At 40.0% G+C, this 20771-nt stretch overlaps 2 protein-coding genes across 3 annotated transcripts; one reads left to right on the plus strand and one right to left on the minus strand.

Moving 5' to 3' along the window:
• Nucleotides 1-1987: 1987 nt before the first annotated feature.
• ndufa8 (NADH:ubiquinone oxidoreductase subunit A8) lies at nt 1988-9491 on the minus strand. The gene is made up of 4 exons (XM_031278156.2): nt 9255-9491; nt 6667-6830; nt 3545-3710; nt 1988-2481 (listed from the first exon to the last, which is right to left on the minus strand). Exons 1-4 carry the CDS (start codon nt 9303-9305, stop codon nt 2344-2346), a joined length of 519 nt encoding a protein of 172 aa, XP_031134016.1. The 5' UTR covers nt 9306-9491; the 3' UTR covers nt 1988-2343.
• On the plus strand, nt 9482-20591 carry morn5 (MORN repeat containing 5). Of its 2 annotated transcripts, none has more exons than XM_031278154.2 (5): nt 9482-9832; nt 9983-10130; nt 11899-12010; nt 13098-13229; nt 20420-20591. In XM_031278154.2, exons 1-5 carry the CDS (start codon nt 9786-9788, stop codon nt 20536-20538), a joined length of 558 nt encoding a protein of 185 aa, XP_031134014.1. In that variant the 5' UTR covers nt 9482-9785; the 3' UTR covers nt 20539-20591. The 2 variants fall into 2 exon arrangements, with proteins under 2 accessions (XP_031134014.1, XP_035850975.1); XM_035995082.1 differs by lacking the exon at nt 20420-20591 and adding an exon at nt 14969-15870.
• The last annotated feature ends 180 nt before the right edge of the window (nt 20592-20771 follow it).

The raw sequence follows: 20771 nt of genomic DNA on the forward strand, positions 1-20771 counted from the left end.
TGTTGGTGGCTCTTAAGAGGTCTCCTGGACGGGAAGTGCACTGTAGTGTTACTGTTACTAAAGAAATGCATTAGTAATGTAGTCCAGAAAATGGGAATTTTCTTGATAAGATTTCAGACTGCACTTGATTATCTATCTTTATTGAAATAGATGCATTTACCACAAATTTGCTCTGGGAATTAAACGGGTGAATTTATGGAAGAGAGAAAAAAAATGAAACATCTATACCAGCTATGACTGCTGGTGCTCATCACCACTTCAAACATTTATTTTATTATGTCGAACCGCACGCTGAACAATGGGAATATTGACAGTCATGTGTTATGAACAAGCCGGGTTGTTTGAGTATTTTATCGCGTCGGGCTCCCAGGCGGGCTGTAGCTTTGTGAAAGCGCTGTATTGTATTTCTTTCCTGTGCCAGAGCCCGTTTCCTGTGGCGGTGCCGTGTCAAACGATGACCCTCTGCTTCCTGCAAGTCGCATGGAGAAAGGCCTGCCACGAGCCCTGGGGCCTCACAGTCAACCAATGAACAACCTCCGAGCCCCTACGCTATCTGCCTGCTTTCAAGTCATTTCCCACCTTGCCCTTTTTGGATATCACTTATTCCTAGCCCTGCCTTTTGTTTCCCTTAATTCCTTACCTCCCTCTAACTCTTCCTTAATTTCTCTCCTTTTATCCCTCTTCTACCTACCTTCTTCTTCCCCAACTTCAATATTTTCTTACTTGCCACCTCCTGTCTGTCCTCGCCCCCTTCTCCTCCATGTTTCCTTCTGTCCACACCTCCTTTCCCTTCTCCCTTTGTCCCGCTGTCCAGGTCAGAAGAGGGTCTGTGAGGCATTTCCTGTGCAAGCCACAGGTCTAGACCACACCTTGCGAGGGGATTTCTGCAACCACTGCCAGTGACACACTATAGAAACAAGGAGACATGCACCCTCATGCCTGCATACATATACGGAGCTACTGTACACACTGGAAATATATAGATGTTTTTAGCAATTGGCTGAGACTACGTACAGTTGAAATGCTGTCTGTGGGATAAAAAGAAATTTGTGGGAAAATGTTGAAAACATGCAGTACAGAAAACACATTCAACAGGAATTATATCAATTCTACATCTAGAATAAGCAACAACAAAAATGTGTATTTTTACATTTTCTGAATAAAATCACAGTGACAGTTAACCGAAAGCTGTCGCCCTCTGTGATTGATAAGTCAAGTCCCTGTGTTTTTGTGCACTGAAACAAGGTGTTTTCACATCATATGCAAACACCCTAGGGCCACATCTCTGCTATAGAGTATGAGAAAGCTGTCAAATCATGCTTTACTACTGGTCCCCAAAGAAATCAACCGCATGGCACATAGGTTAAAAGGTTCAACCTGCCTGATGTTTGTAGTGGAGCAAATCAAATCACGACTACTAATATTGTTTTTAAACAGCTGATATGTGTGCTGACTCAAAATCTGAGCTTTTATGGTTACTTATACTTGGACAAAAGTCTCTGTAGTACGTGAGTGCATGCGTGTGCATTGGCACAGACCACTACGTTCCACAGGTCAGCATGTCTTTGAATTGGCTTCTCGTCTCCTTCAATTTCAGGTCACGAGTACACACGCGTCGGCAGCAATAACACACTTTTACTGTGGATCTCCGAAATGACTCCTGTAGTCTTCTTCCAGTCCAGGTCAGAGGCAGGAAGTGAGCTGGGAGAAAAGGAGGAAGCAGAAGCAGCTCTCTCTGGCTGCAGGTAATGACCCTGAACCTTGACCTCCAACCTCACCCTCCATCAGTCTGAAAATACACACTCTGACAAAACACAGATGTGCAAACACGGTGGTGTTGCCTATAATTATTTTGCAGATACTGAAGGAACTGTGTCTGGCAACTTAAAGCCTATACATAGCTGATCTTTCTAACGTTAGGAAATCCTTTTAATGTTTTAAGGCAACTCAGTCTTTAATAGATCAATAAAGACAATCAAATCCAGAATTATAATTTATCTTTTTATTTGACAGCAACAATAACAGCATGTTGCATTTGTTCACTTATTACATTTACAGAAGTGGTCAGGAAAGCTGTATGATTCATGGACTTTGTTCACACAATCCATTTGTCCTGCCTTTATCAAAGTGTTTGACGAAGCTGGAGGTACAGCTGATGAAGAGACTATTAGGACATGAGCCCTGTCCAAAACCAACCCGCAGACCTCACACATTAAAAAAAAAAAAAAAGGTGCAGTCTGCATTAAACCTTTTGGAGTATAACTGATGTGTCAATGGTCACAAGTAGTCTTGATGTTTTTGGACAGAGCCCATGGCTTTGGATGGTGACCGACTGGAGCTGCCTCACCAGTTCCAGAAGAATAACCTGCTGCCATACTTGGAAGGCTCCAGTTTTCCCTCGATGGCTGGGTTGGGCTCAGGACGTGGTCTAGAATGGTAGGGGTTCTCGGGGAGGGCCCGCTGGGTCTCCACTTTGGTCACCTAGGAAAGAAAAGGAAGATGCACCCCATGACTTGTCAGAAATACAGAGTGAAAACACGTTGAAATACCAGCGCCCTGCAAGGACGTTTTGGTGGACATATGTTAGGGAATTGTACATGTATAGTGTGCCAATATCTGACTGGACGGTAAAAATTACAACTACTTTAAGTCTGGTAAAACCTGAGACCAATATCCAATAATCGAAGAATAAGCTGACTTTTCCCATTGAAGAGCAGGGTTTAAAAACCAATAGATGATCTGATCAATAAAAAATAAAAAAAAACATTTTAGTTTTTTCTGCTGAAACCTTGTCTATTTCCTCCATTCTCCACGACCTGTTCCCTTAAATCGTGATTTACATCCTCTCCCCTGCTTTTTCCACCTTTGCACTTTCTTTATGACTTCTGAGTCCGGTCTGTCTTTCCTTTACTCTCTTCCTTCGTTTCTGTCATGCTATTGTCTTTCTCCAAGATTGGATATCTCCCAACCTGAATGGGTAACTCTTTCAATCTGCTTCCAAAATGAGTTCACTCCCATCCTCTCAAACAAGTCTTTTCCATTTGTTCTATATAGCTGAGCAACCAGAGAAACTCGGCCAGTGAGTCAACCTGGACATTTTTCGTACTGATCTCAAGTCAGATTTCTGTTCTTTTGTTTGCCTGCTCATGTGATTTGATTCCATGAACAACAGCTGTGCCTGGAAAAGCGCAAAATGGGCAGAAGGTTAATTACAGCCATTCACAGATTCCCAGGTTTGTCCAAGTGTCTTTTCAAAGACTACAGAAATAAATGTCCAAAAATCTATAGTCAGGATCAGTTGTTGGTCTTGTTCTTTTGCTGCTACCTCATTAGTGCTTGCAGGGCATTATGCAAGCCCCTAAAACTGGCAATTTTATAAAAAGAAAAACCTCGCTGCTCAAAACTGTAGCTGAATGAGACTGTGTGAATGAGACGCTACGTAGATGCAATAAGAGCCTCTTGCACAGCACATCATTTGCCAGAATAGAGCCCATCAACCCAGCTGCTCACATTGTAAATGCAGTCAATTCTTCCCAAGTCTCACCTTAGACAGGTCTCCCAGCTCGGGTCTCTGCCACCCCAGCTTATCAAGGACGCAGCTGTCGAAGGCTTGCTGCTTCTGACGGCAATGGCGCAGTTCCGACAAGTTAGAATAATCCAGACAGGTCCAGTACTCTGTGAAGGACTCTGCACAGTTTCCCTTGATTTGTCTACAAGAAAGAGTGCAAACTGAGAGTGAGACTTGAGTCTGAATCAAATATGCAAGAATAAAATGAAAACAGTCCAGAAAACTCAGTTACTATGCATGAGCTGGAACTCTTACCCTTAAAACGTTTATTTATATCAATATGTTCAAAGAGATAATGTGACTCAGGAGATGGGATAAAAGTAACATTTAATAAAAAAATATATACAGGGTCCCTACACCTTTTCCAAAGTCAAGCATTTTCAAGGTGCATTTTCAAGCACATTACAGATGTTGTAAATAAAACCCTGTATATAATAAGCGTTGGAAAGATTTCTAAATAATTCACAGTTCATCCTCCGTGCCTGAACTGCTCAGATCCAAAATTCACACTCCGACCACATCAGAAACCTTCATTAAATTGAGGTTTATGACTTCTCAAAATATTTTACAGGTTTCCATAACAAGAACTTTCTGAACCGGTGATGTGAATGAAGTGCTCCTAAAAAGGTGTCTGGCAGTTGCCAGAAGCACCGAAGAATCAAACCAGATCCTGGGTGCAATTACAGCTTTTGTCAAATCTTTCCTCATTAAAATAATTACAGGTATTGGTCTTTCACAGTAACTCTCAGTTTATCTTTGGGGTCAGAATGTCAGTTGTTTGTGTTTTTTGAGAACCAGAAGCAGCAGCGCACACACACACACACACACACACACACACACACACACACACACACACACACACACACACACACAGCAGAGTGAAAAACCCCAGACCACTTCACCAAATAGCCCCCAATGACAGTGTTATAGACACAATAAACTCTGTACTTAACTTATTGATTGGTTCTTATTCAATAGCCAAAAATGCAAGAAAACCAATTATTAATAGATTCTTGTAAAAAAAAATAATAAAAAAAATAAGTGAAGATAATAAATTAAAAAGCTTTGCAGGAATAAATACTGACTCAACAAGATAGTGCAGATGATCAGCTGTAAGATTAGTACTATGAAACAGAACACTTACACAATGAAAACATCTGGCATCATCCCAGAAAAGTTGAAATTATTAAAGGTTTTACCAAAAAACTGTTGTGGGTATTTTTTACTTTTCTTAAAAATCCAGCTTTGTCATGACATGAAGCATTAACTAACTCGCCATAAAAAGTGCAAGCAGATGTCTTTAACCATCATATGAAACCTTTAGTTCTACTCAAAGCCTAACCCACTGTGCAGGGTGTTATTGTTGGGTTTGTGTGTGAAAAAGGCCTTCACCTTCATTTTACCCTTACATCACTAGCTTTAAATCGCAAGCCATTCTACTTGGCCAGGGAAGACTGGCATCTTCATCTCGCTGCCGCCAGAAGCCAATGGAATGAAAAACGTATTAACAGGAATAGGAAACTGTATAATTAACAACTGTAACCTCTGGAAGAACAGCTGTCTGACTATTCGCAACTTCAGAGCACATTTTCTACCGACATGTCCATCACAAAGGAGGAAATGCAAAATCTCTTGACCACAAAACCTCTTTTGACAAAGGTTTCCAATGGTCTCTCAAACTCCGTACCCTTCAGCTGGCTCCAAAGTTCAGCCACATCTTCAATCACTCGCTGACCACAGGTTTTGCAGATGACACCACTGTGGCAGCCTTCATCTCCAAAACTGTATTAAATATGTCTAATCACTAGGTTTCTAATCTATCCACTGTTACCTACACATCTGATGAATTAACTCCTTTTTTTAACTGAGTGTGTAAACTAGGGCTGTGCCAAACGATTATTTTTTAAAACGATTAATCTAGCGATTATTTTTTCGATTAGTCGACTAATCTAAGGATTAATTTTTCGATTAATCTAACGATTAATTTTTCAATAAGCGATTATTTTCCCATTGCTCAATTATTAACAATTTACACAAAAATGTCAATAAGGTTCAAGTCTCTATTTATTAAAAATGTTTAACACTGCACGGTCCAAGTAAAATGAATTTGTAGCCAAATTGAAGCCAGATGTAGGCTATCAATCCAACCACAAAATAAAGTCACTTTCAGGAGGAATACAAAAATAAAAACTTAAAGTAAACCGAGCAAGTGCAAAAAGAGTAGCCTGTATTTGCTTTTTTTTTTTTTTTAACAGTAGTAGGTAAAATAATGAATAAGCTCTTGTTTAACATCCAAACTCTTTTCCCTTTAATCTTACAAGTGCAGTTTTAGCAACATATGAAATCAGATGTATCAAATAAATCCAACATAAGTCAAGTTGAGAGTGTCTAATAAAACAGTCTGTAATCGATTGGGTCACTCATGATGATAAACCAAAAAAATAACACTGCCGACTGACAGCGTTTAATGATGCTTAATGTTAAGTCATAGCGGGGCATTAAAACAAATCAACGGACTAACGTACCGTTGGGCTACTAGTGGGAACACATTCTGTGTCACTATGTTGATAATCGCACACGTCTACAGTGCACGTTGTGTCCGAGCCGGGCCCGACACATTAACTGGAATTATGAGCCCGAGCCCATTTTAACCCAACAATTTTTTAATACGTGGGCCGTTATAACTGACATTATAAAGGACTCATGAGATATCTGAGACAATCTGGCCTGGTTGCGCAATTTACATTTGCATTTGATGCGTGCATGCAATGATGCATTTTACAAAGTGTACAGACTACCACGTTGTTGTTGGCATTAAGAGTAAAATACTCCCACACTTTAGAAGACCGTGTGCAAGCATTTTTCTCAACGTGTTGTTGAACTCGCGAGGAATCCATACTTACGCTGTTGCTGGCAGCCGGTTATTTATAGATTTCTACGCCTGACGCGTCGACGCAAATTATTTGTGTCGACGCATTTATGTAATCGATTACATAAACCTTCTTAAACGACTGTTTCAGACATTGTGTGTCTGTGTACCAGGAGTATTTGTTGCCAGAAAGATTTGAAGAAAAAAAAAAAAAGTGGGTGTGTGTTACCTGAAGAAGTTGAGTGCACATTCGTTGACTTTCCTCCCTTCTTCTAGACACTTTCTGGGGTCCTTCTCCTCCCAGCGGCAGAGCATGAACTCCTTGTTGGGTTTGTCACACTGGGAGCCATAATGGTGGGCAGCAGCCTTCAGCACCGCAGAGGACACATTGATCTGGACAAAAACAGGGACAGGCACATGGGAAACAATGAGACTGGGTAAAATAATAATTCATTGCCAAATAGTAGATGCACTAAGACATTTTTTGAGATTTATTTTGTGTATCCTGACACTTGTTGATCTTGGTGACCTCATAAAAGAGCTTAAAGTATGTTTGATCGAATATTGTGGATCAATTTAATATTCATCCAGTGCAGAGACATAATCAGTACAAGCTTGATTTATTGTTGTGCGGAGGCTCTATGTAGAGCTTTCGCCGTAACCTACGTAAGTGGCCTGAAGTTTATACTTGTGCGTTGGTGTGTGCGTCGATCTCTTTAGGAGAATAGCAGGGCCGGCGTGTGTGTGTGTGTGTGTGTGTGTGTGGGGGGAGTGTGTGGTAGAGTGAGAGTGATTAGCTTCGCAGCGAGTACCCACTCTAGTGAGAGAAACAAAGTGTCTCCCCTGTGCTTTCTGACCACGGTGGGAAATCTTTAGCAGGAAAAGTTAACCCTCTCTTTGGTTTCATGTTGTTTATGGAGAAGGAGAACCTGGAAAGAGCAGGGGGAAATACAACGCTACCAAGCCACGGCCGAGCAACGTGCTTTGCCGCGAAGTGTAGTTACATTTTTCGAGAGATGCACGTCAGGCTATGGCGTAGGTCTGTGTCTCCACGTACCTACGTAAGTAGCCACGGCGTAGATTTTACGCAGAAGTATAAATCACGCACGTTAGTCTAGCTCCCATAGTGAAAAGTACACCTCCAAACACTCCCAGATTGTTATATTCAGCCACCTGTTGTATAAAATGTACTAAACTTGTGTTTAGTACATTTTAGGGGTGGTGATGGCGCAGTGGATATGACACATGCCTTTGGTGTGGGTGACCCGGGTTCGATTCCCATTGCGATACATCAACCAATGTGTCCCTGAGCAAGACACTTAACCCCTGGTTGCTCCAGAGGCGTGCGACCTCTGACATATATAGCAATTGTAAGTCGCTTTGGATAAAAGCATCAGCTAAATGACATGTAATAATATAAAAAAAAAAAACTATGAAAAATAGAGTTTGTGATTCATAGGGCTGGAAATCACCAACGATTTCCCGAATCGATTCAATTCCGATTCACAAGGTCCCGATATGATTAAATTTCCGATTTGATTTAAATTGTCGATTAGACAAATTAATTATCTATTAGGTTAGGGAAATGTCAGTTACAATATCAACTTTGCATGGATATAAAAGAGAACTAGAGAACTTCTGCTGTAAATTGTACAAGCAAGAAGCAACCCTCAAATATGTTTTATAATGCACCAGGTTAATGTTTACATTAAGAGTGGCCCCCAAAAAGGTTGTTTAAAGTACCTTTTACTTTACATCCATGGTGAAAAGGCATATATTAAAAAAAATCGACTTCGGAACTTTGTTAATCGATATCAGTTCACTAAAACAAAGATCAATTTTAATTGGAGAATCGATTATTTTAATCCAGCCCTAGTGATAAGAGGTAGCGTTGAGGTCTGAGGTATTTCTTAGGAGATAACCATTTATTTTTTAGTCCAGCATCTCTTTAAAATTATCTCCAACTACAAGGCTGTTTCTAGGTGCTTGGACTGTGTTGATATGTAATACTCCTTTTCAACACAGAAGTGATGGAAATGTTATACAAATTTCTTATGGTAATTTAAGCCAATTATAGTCTCATGCACAATAATCAATATTGAGAATGAGTGAATACAAAGCAGATTTCATCAAATCGAACTTTCTTTATAAGAAAATAAAAACAATGTATGAGGTCCTTGGCAATACAACAACCAGTTATACTTCAAATACAAAAAAATAGCACAGTAGCATGAAGTTGCTAATAGGGAAGTAAAGGTTTGCATTGCATTGTAATTCTAAAACAATTTATCAAACTACAGAATTTACAAGAAACTCTTACATGCATATATTTTATGCTTGATATATTAACCCATATTAGTGTTGGAACACAAGCTGCTGCCAGCTAACAACGGTCTTCCAAGGACAAGTTCAATGTGGCTGTTTGTATAGGGACAGCCACTGTAAAGTTACTGTTGCCATATGGGGTAAATTGAAGAGGTAATGCAGACTATTTAGAGTGCGATACAACGTTAATGATGGTTAACAATGTCTATTTAATGCTGCCAAGGTGTATATATCATAGAGATGCCGGGGAATTCACCAGCTTCAGTTGCATTTAGAATTATTTGCTAGTGGATTTATTACGTTATCAATCTAGGTTATGTAACTAAGTTTCCGCAATGTGAAGGCAGGTAACACCAGCGGCAAAAGTTATAACCTACTGAGCATATCTTGAAAAATACAGCAGCTATCGTTAGCTAGCAACGTTAGCTTGTTAGCTAGCATGTTCTGTCTTACTATGATTTCCATTCAAGCTAAACAATAAACACTGCTCACCTCATCCACGTTCAGCTCCTGCAGTGAGGGAGCATCCAGTTTTGTGGGCATGGCTGTGTGTCTGTACAATAAAACTATAACTCAGAAAATCAAATACCGCTGCTGAAAAAAACATTCAAGGTCCTCGTCTGACTCCAGGACGAGCGACGAGGCCGCAGAGAAGGTCAGTTTACTGCGCCTGATGCTCTCAGCTGGGAAGCGCGTTCTGATGACGCAACAGAGCGCGACCAATCCCAGAACCGCTGGCGCATGCGCAGTTAAGGAGCTGTAAAAAGAGAAGAATAAGTTGGATACATTTTGTAATTTGTTTTGTCAAGTTTCATTTCGAAATTGTTAAAATGATAAAACTGTGACATACAATCAAACAATTGCTCTTCATGTTGAACAGTTGAAGTTGTAGTCTGGCTCGGCTCTCTGTTGCCATGGTAACGGTACACTTGGCCGTTGTGCAGTCTTGCCCCAGTCGATAAATCCCTGGTTTGTGTGCTTGTTTATTTTGAGAAGACAGGGTGCTAGAAAGTCAATGTGGTAATGGAGCTCATCGGAAGCAGTTACAAAGGAGATACAAAAAATGGCAGGTAAATGTCTGTTTCGTAACCCTAAAGACAGCAGGATATACAACACAAATATATATAACGTTACACACCGTTGATTCAGGTTTGCTGTGCTAACGTTATGAAGAGCAAAAGTTGTCAAAGCACTGTGTGACCATCTCTTTTCTACCTCAGGATGGATGGAAAAGGAGAGTACACCTTTCCCACAGAGACAAAGTATGAGGGAGAGATGAAAGATGGGATGTTCCATGGCAAAGGAGTGCTACACTTTCCAAATGGAAGTAAATATGAGGCCACCTGGGAAAACGGCATAGCTAAACAGGTGAGGAGTAGTGTGTGTGTGTGTGTGTGTGTGTGTGTGTGTGTGTGTGTGTGTGTCTGCGTGCATGTCAGAATATATGCATCCACATGCATGTGTGTTTCACATTGGTTATAGTTGATATTACATCTGGTCCCTTTTAGCAATCACTCACCATTATTGTCATAGTTATTAGGTTTCTCTCCTTTTTTCCTGCACAAATCTACAGTCTCTCCTGCTCTAATGCATTCTTTCATGGGCTTTTGCCACAACAGTGATCACTCCAATTATTATCATTATTTCAGTTGTGGTTCATTTGAAATGGTAGCAGCTCTAAACCATGACTAATCGTGGCACAGACTACCCTGCACCTGCATCCATGCCAGCCCAAGAAAACCTAATTCAAAATAGACCTAAACCATCCTGCTCTGGAAATTATATCTGGTAGCTCATAGCTCACTCTGAAACTTGCACATCTCACTTCACAATCTGCCTTGGGGTTGAGTATCCTGCATTATTCTTTTTCCTATTTTAGAGGATTTTTAAATTAAACAAGCATTTTAAAGGATCATTAGCCTATCCTAAAAGGTTGATATCCACTGCGTACGTATGTGTATAAGAAGCTCACAAATTCAAGAATAAATGTTTTATTAGAAATCTTGTGGTTGAGGTGTAATGTCACTGCAACTGTTTTCTCTAACCTTTATGAAAAAGTGCTTTGAAATAAAAGAGCCAAAAACTGCACTGGCTGTATTCCACAGGTGTTCCAGGACCAAGGTACTGTGCATGCTGGCTCACTGATGTGGTTTAATGGGACACTTACGTGAAGCTGAAGCATTGTTAATGTTATAACTTAAACCTGTGCTTCTCCTGCATGACTGGTCTGTGAGAAAGGTCTATCGAGAAGACATGCTAAATCTAGCATGCCTTGTAGTACAAATTTACCCATTAAACATTGGTCTCTCTTCTTTTCTTTTTTGAATTTGTATTTGATCCCCCACCAAATAAGCACTCAAACATGTGTCAAAATGAGAATTAATGTCATTTCTATGATTGCAAATGATATTGTTGACATTTCACCAGATTACTGAACAATGTATGCTTATTTTTCATTCCCAATAGTTGTTTCATCCCTCAGAAAAACACACACACACACACACACACACACACACACACACACACACACACACACACACCACCCAAAAGACATTTTTCCACTTTCCCCTGGTGTATATACTGTATCTATGCAGACAGTTTTGGTTTTATCTGCTGAGGTTTTGAGATATCCATCTCTAAGATTTCAGCCTTAACCCTAAAACAATGGAAGAGAATTTAAATTGTTTTGTTGTGCTTAAAGCACTGAAAAGTGACATTTGGAAACCTCAACAGCAACTTATCTTTCCAGAAACCATGTCTGGGCTATGTAGGATAACCAAGAGACCTTGCTTTCAACAGTTTTTACTTTCTGCCAAGAATAGCCCCAAGGAAAACTGCCAACAGTGAGGTCTGTGGATTATCTTTAGCATTATCGTAGCATTGCTGTTGAGTTTTTCAAATGTATTTTTTTCACTGCTTTAAGGAGCACAAATGAAACTCAATTGTACTGTGGTGGTGGAAGATGTAAATATCACAAAATTTATGTTGGCACATAAAATTGTTTCCATGGCCAGACACCACTAGAGGTAAGTGGAAAATTATGTTTTGTTTTGTGTATTTTTTTTTGGTTAAAAAAAAAAAAAAAAAAAAAAAAAAGCAGAATAACAATGATTTCAACATTGTGCTTCTTCACAAGGGGTCCTTTACCTTTGCTGATGGTCTGCAGTACCAGGAGAAGGACTGGGACTACTGTGATGGTTATGACAGGCGCTTCTACAGTGAGAGGTGTAATGGACTCAGACCTGCAGGTTGGAATTCATTTATTTGCTCATTCGGTCAGATGGCAGTGTTTCTTCTCTATCCCAATCTCAGACAAACATATCATTTAGCTTGAAAATATAATGAACGTTGCCTAGCATTAAAACTGTTAATACATTGAGATTGGGCGTTACGTTCCGGAGAATGGCGGACCCAAAAGCAGAGGCAGCAGGCAGAGTAGAGCTTGAATATTTAATGAATAAATACAAAACAAAACAGTGTCCAGCAAAACAGTAGGCAAAGAAAAATCCAAAAATAAGTGAAAGACAAAACCGGAATAACAGGGACCAAAAACACAGAGACTAAACTGACACTCCAAGCAGAAAAACAATACAATGATCTGACACAGGACAAGGGGAACACAAAGACTAAATACACAGGGTAATGAGGTAACACAAGACAGGTGACACAAGGGCTGGGAAACAGGTGAAACACATTAGGGCTGGGCGGAACAATCAAAAAAGTCGGGAAAACACAAGACAGGAAGTAAAACCAGACAAGACAAAACAGAAATCCAGACTATCAAAATAAAACAGGAAACTGAGCAAAATACAAACAGAAAAACAGACTACAAAAATAAGACAAAACACCAAAACCATAACATTGGAAGCATGTGCATGGGAGGAAAAGGAGTAACACCCAAAGCAATAACTTGACGAGCACACGTTTTATATAAATAAAAAGCTGCTTAGTGTGGTCAGAGATTCACTTCTCTGTATGGTTGTACTGAATGTGTGTCACAAAGCAGGAGAACTGAGCTGGCTTGATATCTTTTTGAGCTAAACCTGGACAGCTCTTTTTACTTCAGTCCATGTTCTAGATTTTAGAAGATAACTAGATAATGTAGTTAGTAGTAATTATTACTGCTTTTTGAGTTAAGGTCTATGTCCATCAATGGCCTGACAAATAGATTGACTTTAGATTCACTTTACACGTATGATCAATCCACATGGCACTCATTAAAGCCATTAGAAAGGGCTAAGATTTTAACACAAAATCATAATAACGAATTGCGTTAGTAGTTGTACACACCGTAAGATCGCTGTTCAATACAAAATGACTGTTTCCTTCATACAGGAGAATCTCAGCTAACTGATCTGCATCCGCCATGCCTCATTCCTGATGGATGCTACGATTGTGGCGATGGTTTCTATGACCCCAATACCAGAGTCGTCACTTCCCACTCTGGCAGATTCCTCAGGAAAGCAGGTGAGACACAAAATATCTTGTTATTCTCACTGTGGTAGCCTTGGCCTGTGACACCAAAGATGACTGGCTAAATAGGAGGTGTGTCTTCTAACAGTGTTCATGTAACCACTTACTTTGATTCATAATAATAATCCTTTGCTACTAAATAATACCTTCCAACCTGGACATATTTTTTAACTATGTACTTACTGTGAGGTGAACAAAAGTACCACAATCCAGATAGGATACTCACATTTTCACAACATCTCTATCAGAATCAAAATCGTACCTTCTTCTCTCACTGCTTACTTTGCTCTAGTTTGTGCACATTTTTGTTTCCTCTAGTTTTAGGCCAAATTGGCTCCATCTGAGTGTTGAGTAATATCCAGGCATCTTAGCCTGCTGTGCCAAAGAAAATGAGAAAGATGAAAGTCAAGAGCAAACACAAATTTCCATTTCAAATTAAGTATGTCCACTAAAGCACCTTGTCAGTGATAGATTGCTGTATGTTAAATGTATATAGTAACTAAATAAAGCAGCACCACTTAAAAATTCCAGTAATCATGTAGCTATTGATTAAACCTGTTTCCCAGAGCATGTGTGCTGTAGTATCCACCTATGGCCAAGCTAATGGAGTGCTTTGCCAGAGCTCTCTTAATGTGGCAAATATATGAAGGTAAAACTGGCAAATCCTGTTTCAATTATTCAAAGGAAGAAATGCCCACTTAGACCTATACATCAGTAAAATCCAAGAGTTCAAAGCCAAATCAGCCAAATTAGTACTGAGCGAGCTATTGTTTCTGTCTTGTTATACAAGATAAAAGCTCTGTGTAAGAAAACTCTACATTTTTAAGAACAGGCCACAGCAACTGCATCTCTGAAAGCATACAGTGTGGGATTTGATAGCAATGAACCTATGGAGTGATGTTAAATGGATTATCCCTGGATTCTCTGATGGAAGATTATTGCTACAAGTCATCTGATAAGCATGCTTCTATAGGCTATTGCAGTCATTTCAAAACTGTTTTTTTCCTTTTATTTGTCAAAAGTGGAAAATTCAAGACACATTTTTCCACTGAACGGGTGCCCAGTTTTGAAACTCCTGACTTGAAGTGAATGCAGTCTGTCAGGTGTCCAGATAGGAATTCCCAAATTCTGACATCCTCTGCTCGTCATGTCTCCTGTGATTTTACATCAAGAGACAACATTTTGAATTAGGCAGCGGGTTGTGATTGCAGTTTGTAAATGCATAGCTTTTAGCTCCCTAGGGTTAAGTCCAGTTGGATTGCTGTGCAGCAAAGGTATTTGACAGGACCATTTTTTATTTGACACATGCTGTACAATACCTTAACACAGCTTTTATCACAGGTACATGCATGGGGATGTTTTACAATCTTGCAGGACTATTGTAAATGGATTTCAGAAATGCAGGAAGCATTCAAATCAGACAATATTTTGGTATTCTTCCATCTTCAGAAATCAGACACACTGCAGCATCAATGTCTGGATCCTCATCCAATGATTCTGACTTTAACATTACAAATGCAGACATGTGTCAAGATATGATTCATGGCAGAATTTAAGGTATGACACAAGCTCCCCTAATTTCTGGGCAGTATATTTGTATTAAGATGCGCTACTTGCAACAAGTAGCTTGTGCAATATATCACAAACACTACCTATATGCGCTCTCCCTCTTATCTTGGTATACAATTCTTGAGAAGAATGCTCCTTTATCCTGTATGGATATATTTTTCAAGGCACATTTGTCAAAGTGGGTGTGAAGACAGAATTTATTGCCTCATGGCTTCCGTCCAGGATGAGGACTGCAAGGCTGATGGGACACAGGGCAGACCCACCCTCCCAGAGGGGACGCTTGCTACAGAGAGGAAAGAGGAAGGTGCTCCCCATGTAGCCGCTACAGCTGATGGATGTAGGACACGGAAGACAAAACCTCACATCTAGAAAAGTTGCAAAAATGATTCGTATGGAACTGGTTTGAACTGCAGACGATTCAAGTTTTACCACCTGAACTGAACGTTGTTGCTAGGAAATATCAGGCTAACTTTACTCACTGGCCAAAACTGACCTATATTGCGAAACCCTGCTCTCCTTAGTTACTGTTGCTAACTTGGACAAATATTCCTTCATGGCATTGTGCCAGGTAGCAAAACAATAGGGTCTGTTGCTAATATCCCTCAAGAGGTTAAAGATTATTTTTGGAGTTGAACCGCTTTCTTGTCATCAAGAAGCTGCTTATATGCCTGCATGCATGTATAGAGGGATGTCAATAATACTGGTACTGCATGTAAAAATGTAGGATAGTGGAAATGGAGGGTGGTGATAGTAAGTGTGTCAATTGGAATTATTAAGTGGGAACCTCCCATCACATATGTGTCCAGAGGGTTAAATGAAAGATGCAACATCTCTGAAACAAATACTATACTGATCCTGGTACAGTTACTTCAAAAGGCCCATTAATTGTCAGGTTGGTGGTTTCCACATGTCAAAGTACAGTACTCTCAAGCAAGACACTGAAACACAAAGTGCTCCCCAAATACAAGTCAGTTTGGATAAAAGTGTTGAATGAATGTAACACAAACAATGCTAACAAAAATGGGATGATTTACCTTCTTTATGGCCTGCTCAGCACATAAGAAACCAATGTACACTAAACTGAGACGGATTCTAACTGGTCCACTCAAGTCCTGCAAAAACACATTACTTTACTCATTGGTTTTGGGAAAGGACCAGGAAGCATTTACATAGATTAGGAGTCGTCGTCACTGGGTGTTAAAGGTCCACTGTGTAATGTTTTTAGTTGTTCATTCATCAAAATCTGTGTTGCCCGTTCACAAACTTGTCCTTTTTCATGAATATTTACCACCACCATCAATTCCAAGTATTTCTATTGGCTTAAAATTTTACATTTGCGTTTGCATGAACTGGGGTAGACGCTCCATATTCATGCGCCATCTTGAAATACGTTAGCCGGTAAGGAAGGTAAGGAAACTTGGAGGACCACGCTAGAGGATGGATACCCGAACCGAGCCCGTTGGGACCCGGTGGTACCCAATGGTACGCAGCGGGCCGGGCCGGGTTCGTACAGATATTTAGAAATGATGTTCGGGTTCGGGTCGGGCTCGGTCACATCAGCGCGATAAGGCATTGAACATTTTAAATTAAACAGCTTATTAACGTGCGCTTGTTGCCCTGTGTGCACTGATGCGCTCATCTGTTGCCATTTCCGAATGCCCTACAGTTTCTTAATAAAAGTGGGCTTTCCACACAAACAAACGTAGGCTAGGACATGTGTCATTAGTATGAGAAAAAAAAAGAGATTTTAACTGTGTCGTGCTCGGTTCAGGCTCGGACATAAATATCTTAATGCCTGTCGGGCTCAGGCCGGGTTCGGTTACTGCTCTGTAGGATGCAGGCCGGGCTCGGACAGAAAAATGCGGCCCGACTCTAGACCACACGTATTCAAAATCCAAATTTCAGGAACAGAAGTCTTCTTCTTCGCCCAGAAAAAGAAAGGATATTATAAAGATCATCAGAAAAAAGCGTGAAGGCTACCGTAGCTGTAATACGTACTTTGAACTGCGTGGCGCGAGAGAGTTGATTGTGATATATGATCTCAATGCTAGATGGGAGAAATTCCCACACATTGGACCTTTAACCAAAATTACTCTCTGAGAAAATGTTTTTTTACCGATTGATGATAACAATTACTGACACGTGAGGTATTGGACGTTGCTTCCTACTGTATCTTCTTGTTTGGGAGAAAATTATCTTGAAAAACTATTTCTTTTATAAATAGTCTGTTAAATTAGTTTTCTGATTCAATTTAAGGAACGAAATGTCATTCACTCACAGAATCTTGCTTTATTTTATATCTACAATTCCAAGTTTCATTCGGGTTTACAGCTTTTAAGAGGCAGCGAGTCACACCATCAATCTCTAAGCCCATCATCCAAACCAATCAGCGAAATATTGGTTTGGATGATGGGCTTAGAGATTCTTATATTTTTATAAACAATCTATAAGAAAGTAGTCAGACAGGTAATTTGGATACATAGTCACCTCCTGCAATACACAGAAGACAGAAAGAAAGAAAGAAAGAAAGGAAGGTCTTAGTGTGTGTGTGTGTGTGTGTGTGTGTGTGTGTCAGTGATGAGTGATTGCAGGTGGTGAAAGATGAACGTTCGGGGATCACAGACTTTGTTTCTGGCTGATGTTCATCCCAACCTTCTTCTCGAGTGTCCAATTTAATACCACAGCAATTAGTCATTCGGTATTACACTGCAGTTTTTCGTCTCTTCAACTCATCTCTCACTCGGGTGGGTAAACTAGGGAGTGTGAAAAGAAGAATAACATGTCAATGCACTGCACACTACTTGTTAAGTAGCATATTAGCTGGCATAGTGGATGAGCTGGCAGACTAATCCATACTTCCATACATTTTTAAACACAAAACACTGCTTGTTAAGCAAGAAATAAGAGTCAATGATTGAAATTTGAATTATGATTTGATTTCTATTTTTTTATTAAGATCATTACAACAAACATGTTGTTCCACTCACTCTCACCCCACTGTGTCATAGTTAACCAGCCCATCTTAAATGAAGCCAACAGTCTACAACACAATGAAACGATTACTGTAAACCTGAAACACAAATCACATAATCAACAAACAACTCCAAAAGGCTATTTTTATTCGCTTTCAAACTTCCAGAGACACATAATTGAACTTCATTTGTCATTGCTGATGAAGATTGTTACTTAAGTTTGAAGGTATAAAATAAAAAATTGCATTACTCTAAAACTGTAATTAAAGAAGAATGAGGGGAAAGATACATAGGCCCTGCACAATCAAATCTCCACCACTGACTGATTAAGCGTTACTGTTATTACAAACACACACACACACACACACACACACACTAGGTCAGTTGTGTATATTCTCTCTTGGCAACAGGCAGCAACAGTCGGCAGCGGTGCAGGAGGCTGCAGCAGCTCCAGCAGGGGCCATTTGTTGCCATATTGTTTGTAGCACTTTCCTGTTTCTGGACTAACCGCTTCCCTTTGAAACTCCGCACAGAATAGGGTTCCACACTGAAAACATTCCACTGCCAAGGAAAACACCTCTGGTGACCAAACCACAGCCCCTCCCTTTGTCCCCGTCCAGCCGAGGTGTTTCACAGACAGATAAAAATCAGCCGAGGCCCTGGGGAGTGGAACATATCCATATCCTTTCCTGAAACTCTCATTTTTCATACATCTTAGAGACAAATAATTCACCATAAAACAGGATTTGCATGTTAATCCTGTGCGCTGTGACAGATGGATGAATAACTTTAAAGATCAGTATCTCTTTTTCAAAGCTAGAAACCGGAAAGCCGCCGCTGTTTTCTGTGATGTCATTAAGACACAAAAGCAAAGGCTGCTCCGCTTGCAGTGAATTGGAGACAGATGACTTATACGTGTGCATTCGAATGTTTATTTGAGCTTTCACATTTAGGTAAGTTTGATTGCACTGTGGTGCCTCCACTTGGAAACCACAAAATGCGCTTACATTAGCACATATGACCCTGAATAAGTCCACTAAGTTGAGCTCCTCGCCTTGGTTGGTGGACCAGGTTCAGATTTTGACATCACAGTGTCATAGCTCTCCTGTTTCTGTGAATACTGTACTAATACTAAGTCCAGCAGAATGTGATCATCTCTTATTCAAATCACTATGGTGGTGTGTGTGTGCGTGCGTGCGTGTGTGTGTTAATTCGCACCCATTGAGCTGGAAGGAAACACTTTTCCCTCCGAGTGTATTTTAAGGATTAAGATAAACAGACTTTAACAAGGTGCCATTATCGCTTCCACACACACACACACTCTCTCCTGTGTACATTGCAAAAAGGTCATCCATGCAGGTTATTACAGTCGAGATGGCTATCAACCAGATATCTAATAAACAAGTGTGTTTAGTGTGCTGCATTTCACTAAAGGTGCAAAATGGTGCCTGAAATTTTCCCTACAAATTTGATGTATCATTTACTTCAGAGAACCATAGTACAATTTCATGTATTTATTTGTTTTTATCAGTCAACCTGCAATATCCCAATTCACAGAACTGATGAAAAGAGTAATTAGATAGGTCTATAAGTTAAATGTATTGACTTACAAAAACTGGTAAATCACAAAAATGTCCTGCTGTCCTTAGATTGCAGGAAATAACCTAAATATACCAGCCACCTGTGCCTTCAAATAACCCAAGGTACCAATTACATGACTTAAATCCTGAGATAAACGCTGCTATACAATCTCAAGAGGGCAGAATTACAGCAAATATGAAAATGTCCCAATCTAATTATCATTAAGGCAGGTTGTGGTTTGTGGTTAATTGAGGTCAGTCTAAACGTAACGACGTATAGGCTTCAATAATTACCTTCTCCGTTAACAAATGCGTCACAAAGACTGTTTGCGGGGCAGCTGTCCGCGTGTCCGATAGGCCTCTACGTTCAATTGAGCTCCCGATCAGAACAGGTAGAAAGGAAAGAGACGCACAGAGAAAGAGGAGCGGGGTGATTTCTACGTGAAGTGGCTGTTAGTGTTCACGCCTGGCAATTACACACAATCAGTCCGAGAGCTGCAGACCTGCTTCCCTGTACAATGGATCCCCGCGCGCAGTGGAACCTGGGGGTGAGGCCCGCGTGCTACTCAAGTGCGTGCAGCTGCGAGCGCTCCAGAGAAAGCTCACTTCCCCTGCAATTAGCTACTCATTTCAGTTTTAACAATGCAAAACTGGTTTATTATCAGCTCCTCTGGCAGTCGTTTCGCTTTAAAAAAAAATCGGTGTCTATTTTTTGGGGGTTATTATTTATTGGTGTCTGAAGTGGCTCTGAGAAGTTATTTTCTCCTAATTGTCAGGCTTATCTTGATTTGACAAATTTACCCGAGACTTGAATGGCACTTCACTGTTGCAGCCTCACACAGAAAATGGCCTGTGGTTTAATTATGCAGGCTACTGGTTATTTGGGTTTTGATTTAAACGCTTTACCTTTACACTTCAATCTGCGGTTTGTATTTTTTCCCCCTCATTTAATCATAGGTCAAACGTTTAAAAAAAAAAAAAACAATTTACTTTTACTGCAGACTTTGTTTCCAATACTATTAACACATATTCTCAATCATTTCAAATTAAATCTTTCCAACAGATGACTCGGAACATGAGTGGATTGTGCGGACTTGTCGGAAAGCTTGGGATGAGGTTGCTGGCGTTGATCCTGAAAAGTCTGTTGCAACAATTCCTGAAGAGACCAGCAATATCAACTGATATTCATTTTACTTTATTTGTATCTATAGCCTATTAAAACTGGAAATGTCTTTGTTTGTCTTGTGGGCTATTATATGTCTGTTTGAGACAAATACTGAAAGAAAAATATGTTTCTATGACTATATTGACCTATTTTAGTCCTTGTATACATTGTCGGAGTATAATAAATATTATAATGGAGCTATGACATTCATAGTTTATGTGTCAGTAAGTAAGATATTAGGTTTCATGCC

Source organism: Sander lucioperca, chromosome 1 (genome assembly GCF_008315115.2).
Source record: "Sander lucioperca isolate FBNREF2018 chromosome 1, SLUC_FBN_1.2, whole genome shotgun sequence".
Taxonomy (NCBI): domain Eukaryota; kingdom Metazoa; phylum Chordata; class Actinopteri; order Perciformes; family Percidae; genus Sander; species Sander lucioperca.

Excerpts from the sequence above, each read along its gene's own strand:
- ndufa8 (XM_031278156.2), bottom strand. The coding sequence starts at position 9,305 with ATGCCCACAAAACTGGATGCTCCCTCACTGCAGGAGCTGAACGTGGAT. Across the intron at positions 6,831-9,254 it reads AGGAGCTGAACGTGGATGAG|ATCAATGTGTCCTCTGCGGT; the intron begins GTGAGCAGTGTT and ends GTTTTTGTCCAG. Across the intron at positions 2,482-3,544 it reads AGCTGGGAGACCTGTCTAAG|GTGACCAAAGTGGAGACCCA; the intron begins GTGAGACTTGGG and ends TTTCTTTCCTAG.
- morn5 (XM_035995082.1), top strand. The coding sequence starts at position 9,786 with ATGGAGCTCATCGGAAGCAGTTACAAAGGAGATACAAAAAATGGCAG. Across the intron at positions 9,833-9,982 it reads GGAGATACAAAAAATGGCAG|GATGGATGGAAAAGGAGAGT; the intron begins GTAAATGTCTGT and ends TTTCTACCTCAG. Across the intron at positions 10,131-11,898 it reads AAAACGGCATAGCTAAACAG|GGGTCCTTTACCTTTGCTGA; the intron begins GTGAGGAGTAGT and ends CTTCTTCACAAG.